This window comes from Suricata suricatta, chromosome 12 (genome assembly GCF_006229205.1).
Source record: "Suricata suricatta isolate VVHF042 chromosome 12, meerkat_22Aug2017_6uvM2_HiC, whole genome shotgun sequence".
Classification (NCBI taxonomy): domain Eukaryota; kingdom Metazoa; phylum Chordata; class Mammalia; order Carnivora; family Herpestidae; genus Suricata; species Suricata suricatta.
Genome location: NC_043711.1, coordinates 79658726 through 79667444, shown reverse-complemented (window position 1 = coordinate 79667444; position 8719 = coordinate 79658726). Strand labels below are relative to the sequence as shown.

Genomic DNA, 8719 nt, shown 5'->3' with positions numbered 1-8719 from the left:
GGGAGCTTTTTCTAAAAATGTTTTTTAATTTTATTTTTGAGAGACAGAGAGTGCACGAGCAGGGCAGGGGCAGAGAGAGGGGGGACAAAGAACCCGAAGCGGACTCCATGCTGACAGTAGCGAGCCCGACGCGGGGCTCAAACTCAGGAACTGTGAGATCATGACCTGAGCGGAAGTCAGAGGCTTAACTGACTGAGCCACCCAGGTGCTCAGAAGGTGGACGCTTTTAATGACGTTTATTGAGTGCTTGCTGTTTGCGGGTAGGGCGCTAAGCACGTGCCCTTACCCACTCACCCCTGGTTGAGAGTTGGTCTTATTGTCCCCATTGCACAGAGGAGACTGTGGCGAGTCGACTCACCCACCTGCCCTTAAAGGCTGCCAATGTCATGAGGACCTCCCCGGATGGTGGGTGAAAGCAAAACCATAGAGAGGTCAATGAAGGTGCCTTTTCCAAGTGCCAGGGCACTCGTCCCCTCACCCAGTCCCGGACAGAACATACCAGCATGGCTGACTCCAGCGTCTACACGTCCTTCTGCCTCTCCTTTCTCTGTGTGTAATTAATCCTGGGCCATCTTTCCACAGCAGTTCAGAGAGAGCCTCACCTTGCTCCTTATCCATTCCAGCCTCCTTTCTGGGAGGCAACGATTGAAAACAACCCAAATGCCCTTGTATGGGCACAAATCATTCTCCCCGGTGCCAAAGCAGGGGGCACCCCCTCCCTTTCCTTCGAGCATAACTTGTAAATTCCTCCCTTGCTCCTTTTCTGTGTATTCAATTCTCTGAAAAAGCTGACTAAGCCTCTAGCCAGTTTTACCACCCGGGGCACCTTTCTCACAGATGGGAGAGTGCATCCAGAAGGTCAGTGTCCTGTCATCCAGCCTCTGCGGAGGGTAGGAACCTACCACCAGTGTTAGGCTCCAAATTGCAAAAAAATCTCCTCTTGTAAAGATAGAAAAAATTTTTTGATGTTTATTTTTGAGAGAGAGAGAGAGCAGGTGCAGGGGAGGGGCAGAGAGAGAGGGAGACACAGAATCCGAAACAGGCTCCAGGCTCTGAGCTGTCAGCACAGAGCCCGAACTCACAAACTATGAGATCATGACCTGAGCTGAAGTTGGATGCTTAACCGACTGAGCCACCCAGATGTCCCAAGATACGAATTTCCTTTTTCCTGCAGATAAAGACAGCTAGCCCAATTACCAGGTGAATTCAGGAAGAATTGTGACAGATGGGGCCATCTAGGACCCTTACATGAGGACGAGTTACCTGAGAACATGAATGTGGTAGACGTGTATCTGCTGGGTGATATAAAAGGGCAGGGTTTCTGCCTTTGCAATCTCTTCCACGGATTGTCCGATGGGCACCGCAACCTGGGATCATGACCTGAACTGAGGTCAAGAGTCAGATCCTCAACCAACTGAGCCACCCAAGTGTCCCCGTGGGAGATTTTGTTTTAAATTTTGTCTCCAGTACCTTGAAATGTCTTTCTACCAAGAACCGGTTGAATACATTTGGTACCTCCACACACTGGAATACTATGTGGTCAGGAGATAGAATCAGAGCCCTCTCTCCATTTTCATTGTTGAGTGAAAGTACAAGGGACACAGTAGTTTAGTACTTTTTCTGTAAAAAGACTGTATTTGCATAATCTCCGCAAGACTGAACAAGAAAGTAATCAAAGTGTGTGTGTTCGTGGAGAGGAACTCGGGCAGATGAAGGAGAGGAGAGATGGAATTTTTTTGCAGAACATCATTTTATATTTTCTGATTTTTGAAACACACGACTATATTATCTATTCAAAATAAATTAAAAGGAGGGCCGGTGGTAAGCAAGCAAACCACTAAAGAAAAGAAGTCCCAGGACCGGACATTCCCTAAGCGTTTGATTCTGGTTCATTTCTGAGCTTAGCCTTGACCTTAGAACTGAAAACTGAGTATATTGATTTTAGAGCGCTGATCTTGGTGGAAAAGCAGGGGATGTCTGTCTAAAAAAAAGAGAAAAGGAAACACAATAACCATCGGGTACCTGGGGCCCTCCTCCCCGGGATTCCCAGGGTCCAGTCTCAGCCTTGGTGAGTGGGGGTGGGGATGGGACTCACTTCCAGAGGTTTGGTGTAGTACCTCCTCCCCCCATCATCTCTCTGCCTCCCAGAAGGTCACATGTTTTCCAAGGAGCAGGACCTCTTGAGTGAGGAGGGGTGATGGGAAGGGGTGCGTGGGGTAGACATCCATCCATGTTGGAAACGGGGGCGGGGGGTGTCATGATGCCCAAGATTCCTCCATGATTCATCAGTCCTTACAAGCTCCTCTGAGAATAGTAGTAAAAAGGATACGGGGCAGGGGTCCTCTCTCAGCATCCCTGGCCACTTTGGGGTCGTGTTGCTGTCCCTCTTATGAGACACCAGATCAGGAAATGACCCATACGGGCTGCCTCTCGCCTTTATCCCCGTGCTAAGCCAGTGAGGTAGGTGCTATTTATCATAATCCCCATTTTCAGAAACGGAGGCACAGAGAAATAAGTGCCTTCCCCAAGGCCACACAGCTTGTGAGGGCTCGCCCACCCTCTCTGCGTTTTCCTTCTGATGCCCTTGCGCCTGCCTCTGGGCCGGTGCTGCAAATCCGCGGTCTCTCAAGGGTCAGCGCAAGTCCTGGAAGGGAACTGCAGGCACTGCGACACAGCGTTGGGGGCGGGGCTGTGCTTCTTATGTCCAGGTCCCGCGGGAGGCCTGTGGCTTCCCCTCCCCTCCCCCTTCCTCGTTCTGGAGCGGAGTTTGCGAGTTTGCGTGGATGCGTAGGAACTCAGACTCTGCCTCCCAGCTCCCTGCCACCTGCCTTGTGGCCTGGGGTGCGTGCCTCGCCCAAGTTTCAGGCGTTCGTAATGGGAGCGGGTCAGGGTCACGTGACGGACCACGCCAGGTGTCCTAGGTGGGGCACTGCAGGCTGCAGAAGTCAGCGGAGGAGAAGAGCCTGAACACGTTGACCAGCGGGAACATGAGCACAGCGCCGAGGAGGGAGCCCAGCTGCACCGCCGCCCCGCACCACAAGAGGGCGCTGCGGCTGCGGTCGCGCAGGATCACGCCCAGCATCACCTTGACGTAGCTCAGACAGCCGACGAAGAGCACCCACGAGGCCACCTGTGGGAACACGGCAGGAAGAGAGACAGAGTGAAGGGGGCTTTGGGGTGAGCCCCGGGGGAGAGGGGTGCTTGTAGGGTGACCTAACAGGGCTAAGGGAACCCCATGCTTGGACACACATGCCCAGGGAGAACCCAATGGCCTTTATGTCCCCCATAATCGAATTCAGGGCACCTGGGAGAAGGCCACTGCTGACAGGCGCATGGCTGTCCATGTGGCAGGAAGAGTGTGGCCCTCAGGGGAGAGGGCTGTCACCTTGGACGCGCCACCTCACCTTCCTAAGCCTCTGTTCCCAAATGAGAAGTATCCTTCCCCTGCCCACCCCCACCTGGGGCTTCCTCAGAGAGTAGGCACAAAGCCTTCAGTCACCGGAAATGGTCACCTTGGCCAGGTGAGGGGGGGGAGGGGACCAGATACTTACAATGAGGACTTCTCCACCCCAGTGGCCCTGCATGAGGGGGCAGGGGCTCATCACTGCCATGGCCATGTTGTAGGCCCCGAAGCCGGTTCCCAGCACCGTGAGGACCCCCAGGAAGGGCAGAGACCTGGTGCAGAGCAGGGGAGAAGAATGGAAGAGGTGAGAAGCCTGACCTCTGCCTCTTCCATCCTGGGTGGGGGGGGGAGGTGCACCTAGACTGGTCAGCGTCTCCAGGGCTAGAGGTTGGATCCCCGTGGGAACTTCCAGGCCCCCTGGCTCAAGCGGATGGGTGAGGCTCCTGACAGGGCAAAACCGCTAAGTCATCCTGACCATGAACGGCAGAGTGGACGCTGGTGGTACAGGAACCTGATTCAGACCCCACTTCCCATCGGAGCTGCAAGACTGGTCCCTGAGCCTGTTTCCTCCCCTGGCATGAGTCTCCCAGGGCTGTGGGAGCCTGTGGGACAGAGAGTGCCAGGCCTGGCCCTGGGCCCCGCCCGGTATTTCATCTGCTGTCACTTCCTCCTGCAGCATGCCCAACCTCGGCCAGGAAGCCGGGCTGACTCAAACGTGGCTTTGATCACAGCACTGGCCCTGCAGGAGTGCTGTGGGACCTCAGCTGCCCCCTTCCCTTCCGGCCACTTCTACCCTGGTCTACAACGTGAGGTTGACATGATCTAGGGGCCCGGGTGGCCTTCCATATAGGCGCTAGGTGTGACAACTGAAGCCACTGTCCCTCATTTGAGGTTGTCACCCCTGGGATCGCCCTGTGCACGCTCTTCACGACACCAAGACGGGTCTGTGGTCCTGGGTAAGAGTGGAGGGTCTGACCCTGGCTTTCAGATTCGGGATTTCTCACATTCTGGGGGGCTCACATCCCACAGATCTGTGGCTTCCGCTCCTGCTTCGTCAGAAATCTCCAGTCTCCTGCCACGGTGTTAAGCCCTAAGGGAGGACATCAGCTTTCTGACAACCTGACATTTTCTGACTCTCCCAGTCCCCTTCTCCTGTCTTCCTGGGCCAAGGGAGATGGGTGTGAGCAGGTCAGAGACGACCCTGAGGACAGGCAGGGCAGAGTGGTGGGTGAAAGGCTGTGGGACCCATAAAAGTCTGTGTCTCCTACCAGCCTCTGAGCCCCCCTCCCCCCATGGTGGAGCCACCGAGGCTGCTTTACTAAAATTGGAAATCTCAGGCCCCAATCCAGGCGGGCTTCATCTGCATTTTATCAATTTGCCCAGCCATTCTTCCAGAACTACAGCTGAACAGGAGCCAGCAGGAGCCGGAGGCAGGAGAACAAGGCTCAACTACTGGGAATTAGACCCTGTCTGTGAGTCCCAGGGTGTCTGTTTGTACGTGGGGACCTCAGCTCTGGCCTCCATTCCTCCTTGAGGGCCAGTGGCCGGTCTACACTCATGTGCAGGCACTGCTCTCAGATCTTCACAAAATTAGCTCATGTTATGCTCCCAGCCACCCGAGGAGGCACAACTATTATCATCCCCATTTTCTGGATAAGTATCCTTGAGGCACAGAGAAGTGGAGTGACTTGTCTAGTATCACTGAGCTAGCAAGTGGCAGAGTTGGGATTTGAACCCAAGCAGTCAAGCCCTAGAAACCGTGTTTTTCACCACTATCCTCAGAGCCCAATAGGTGGGGTTTGGAATCCTGACTTGTGGAACGAAATGGGCCCCAGCAAGAGTTCCCCAGGGCCAGCTGAAGCAGACCTTTGAGGCAGGAACATGGAGAGGAAACAGGCAAGAGGGTTGGCCATGGAGCTCAAGGTGGCGGACAGGTGGTAGGCAAGGGGCCCGTAGGACAGGCAGGAGTAGGTCTGCACAGAGGGTAGCACGCCGTTGGTGAGCGCGTTCACAAAGGCCACCAGGATGTAGATGAAGGTCAGGCGGGCTGGGTGGTGGGGGCCCGTCTTCTCCTCTGGCTGCTCCTCGGCCTTGCTGCTGTCCCTTGGGCCTGCGGGGCCCAGGTCCTCCCCTTCCCGTGGCCGGATGGAGTGGAGGGTGACCTGGGAGGTGAGGAGGTCTTCTATGGAAGATTCCCTGGGTCTGGGGTGGCGCTGGAGGAGAAAGAAGGCGGCCAGGCAGCAGGCCATCATGAAGGAGAGGAGGAGGAAGAAGACCAAGGGAGAGAATTTGGCCGGGAGGTTGCGACTTTCGAGATGAGCCGTCCCGGTGAGGTCAGACACAAAAGTGCTGTTTGCTCCCTGGGAAAGAGAAAACAAGGGTCAGCCGGGTCCCGGGCGGGTGTCAGGACACAGGTGACAGCAGCAGCCATGATAATAAATGCTGACGTGGGCCGATGGCTCCGTGAGCACGAGCACTTTGCCTGGGTCAGAATGGCCTATCTCACCGAGGGCCACAGGGACTGTGTGGCAAAGGCCATCCGCTCGAGTGCACCTGCTTCTTTCTGACTTGGAAGCTATGCCTTTTCCCACGCTACTGCCTTCCGGGGGCTGACATCCACACATACGCTCCGAGGAGGGGCAGCCTCGCCCAAAGGTGCCCTGTGGGAAGGTGGCCCAGTGCGGCCGAATCCTCTGCTCTCTTTTTCCTTCCAAGGTGTTAAGTAATCTCCACACCCAGTGTGGAGCTCGAACTCACAACCTCGGGATCCAGAGTCACATGCCCTGCTGACTGAGCCAACCGGGCGCCCCACGGCCAAATTTCATTTCAAGAGACACCGTATGTCTAGATTTAGCATGTGGAATCTCAAATATTTAAATGTCTTCGACTAATTCAAACACTTCAAGGAAAATGCTCACAGCATGCGGCCGCCTGGGGCCCCAGGGTTTGTGCCCCGCGAGGTGCTGCTGAGGTTTGGACAGTGCCCGCTGCGTGTGACGCGTCTAACACCCCGGCAACAACAAGAACAGGTCTACATCTTAAACAACACGGAGCACTGAAGCTGTGTCTACAGTCTCCGGTTCTTAGCCCTGCCTGTGTATCAGCATCACCTGAGTTCTGAATACATACAAGTCCACAGTCCCTACTTTGCAAGTTGGAAACGCAAGCTCTGAAAGCTAGCTCCCCCGGGTAGGGGACACGAGGGTGCAGCCGGGTCAAGGACACCGGTCTGCCCCGCAGCTAGGGAACACAGCCCTCAGCACGGTCTTGCCTGTGGCCAGTCACAGAGCGCCGCCAAGGGAAATGATGGGTACCTGTGGGAAGGCGATGCTCCTGGTGGTGTCAGCGCTCGGGGTGGTGTCTGAGGGCTTAGTAACGTTGACACAGGTAGTGAGACCCGAGCCTTGGATCAGAGCCACAAAGGCAGGCAGGAGGCCGCTGAGTCCTTCGCCCACAAAGAAGGTGGTGAGGTAGTAGGCGGGCAGCCGGCTCATGAAGGGCAGGAAGGTGACAGAGGAGGTGCAGTCCACCAGGGCCAGAAAGAAAGTGAGGACCATGAAGGCGACGCTGTGGTGGCCATCTAGCACCCAGAGGGTGACGTTCCAGAGGAAGGCGAAGAGGGTGCAGGTGACGGTGCCCAGGCCCAGCACGGTGAAGATGACGGGCACCTCCGAAAGGCAGCCAGGCTGGAAGTGGTGGAGCAGGGTGACCAGGAGGGGACCGATGTTGGCCAGCTGGATGACCACCGTGAGGTAGGAGGGGAGGTACCAACCCTCGGGCAGCTCCGTCACCAGCAGGGGGAGCTCCACCCAGAGCCCGTTGATGGCTACCCAGGAGCCCAACCCGAAGGTGCAGACCAGCAAGTGTGTCAGGAAGGCCATGGTGACGTCCGTCCCTGTGCTGAAGGTGCCACTGCCCAGATCAGCCTGCAGCGGGGAGAGAAGTAGCCAGTGAGCAGCGGCAGGGTCACCGTCTGTGACCAGACAGAGCCGTGGGGCCCAGCTTCCCTTGACCTTTCTCCTGCCCCCACAAACAAGTTGGCTTTTTATTCTAGGAAAACATAGGCCAATTCTTTTATAGCTAAGTTTGCCAGAGGGGAAAGCTTCCCCAGCCCTGGCTCGGAATGCCAGGGACTGCCAAGGAAAAGTTTGACACATTTAATTGCATAAATGGTAAAACACATAAAAGCAAGCAAATGACAAACAAAGCTCCCTCTTCAGAAAAAAGAAAAGAAAAGAAAGGGAAGGAATACTAACAGTAAAATCAAAAGATGCCAAACAGGGGGGAAATATTTGCAATGTAAATCATAGGCAAAGGGGTCATCTTCCTCCCTATGTAAAGAGTTTGTAGAAATGAAGAACAAAAAGACCTAGAGAAGAGTGGGCAAAAGATGTGATGAGCTTTGCCTCTCTGTGCCTCATTTTCCTCATCTGTAAGTAGAGGTCAAGGACAGTTGATGGGGTGAACCACCTCCTTTTACAGATGGGCAGGGTCTGGGGAGGTGGGATTTGGAGCTGGGCCCCTGCAGCTCCTAACCCCCACCCGTGGGAACCCAGGCCCGATCCCTCCATCCCTCCCTCTTCGCAGGTCAGTCTGGCTGCAGACCCGTCTCCGTGGCCACGCCTCACCTGGGGAAAGTCCCCACCGCTCAGCACCTCCTTTCCGGGCTGCCACCCGCAGAGCTGCCTCAGACGAACCCTTCTTCCTTCCTCCAGGGAGGGAAGCCAATCCCAGAGCAGAGGGCAGTCTGACCTGCTCTAGGTCTCACCCCACCACCTCCCTTCTGGAGGTCTCCGGCAGGTGGCTTAAGCCTGGCCTCTCTCCCTGCTGAGGCTGGCCTGACCAAAAGCCTGGAACGGACCTGGCTCCAGGCCTCCAGAGGACCCCCGGGGACAAGCTCCAGGGGGTTGTCGCCCGAGGAGGGCCTTTCTTGCAGGTCTGTGGTTTGTGGCTTCTTGGCTGCTTACTCCAACCCCCCACTTCCGCTCCCCCCTCCCCGAGAATGTGGTCCGAACGGGCAGGATCCCAACTCAGGCAGGATTCTGTCCATGATTGGTGAAACGATATGGAAGGACAAAAAGGGAGAGAGTGAATGATATTCCAAGGCCAAGGGTGCTGCTGCTTCCCACGAGTCCCCTCTTCCTTGCCACCAAGCTACAAGAGTCCAGGGGCACCTGGGTGGCTCAGTCAGTTCAGTGTCTGACTTCGGCTCAGGTCATGATCCCCCGGTTTGTGGGTTTGAGGCCCACATCAGGCTCTGTGCTGACAGCTCGGAGCCTGGAGCCTGCTTCCAATTCTGTGTGTCTCTCTCTCTGC

At 55.8% G+C, this 8719-nt stretch overlaps 1 protein-coding gene across 1 annotated transcript; it reads right to left on the bottom strand.

Moving 5' to 3' along the window:
• Nucleotides 1-1612: 1612 nt before the first annotated feature.
• SLC52A3 (solute carrier family 52 member 3) lies at nt 1613-7680 on the bottom strand. The gene is made up of 5 exons (XM_029917512.1): nt 7660-7680; nt 6718-7329; nt 5270-5763; nt 3552-3675; nt 1613-3130 (listed from the first exon to the last, which is right to left on the bottom strand). Exons 2-5 carry the CDS (start codon nt 7282-7284, stop codon nt 2918-2920), a joined length of 1398 nt encoding a protein of 465 aa, XP_029773372.1. The 5' UTR covers nt 7285-7329; nt 7660-7680; the 3' UTR covers nt 1613-2917.
• Between the last annotated feature and the right edge of the window lie 1039 nt (nt 7681-8719).

What these genes read in the sequence shown, in the direction of transcription:
- SLC52A3 (XM_029917512.1), bottom strand. Translation starts at nt 7,284, where the DNA reads ATGGCCTTCCTGACACACTTGCTGGTCTGCACCTTCGGGTTGGGCTCC. An exon ending in GGAGCATCGCCTTCCCACAG is followed by an intron (nt 5,764 to 6,717) that starts GTACCCATCATT and finishes TCTCTTTCCCAG; the next exon opens with GGAGCAAACAGCACTTTTGT. An exon ending in TCCATGTTCCTGCCTCAAAG is followed by an intron (nt 3,676 to 5,269) that starts GTCTGCTTCAGC and finishes GCTCTGCACCAG; the next exon opens with GTCTCTGCCCTTCCTGGGGG.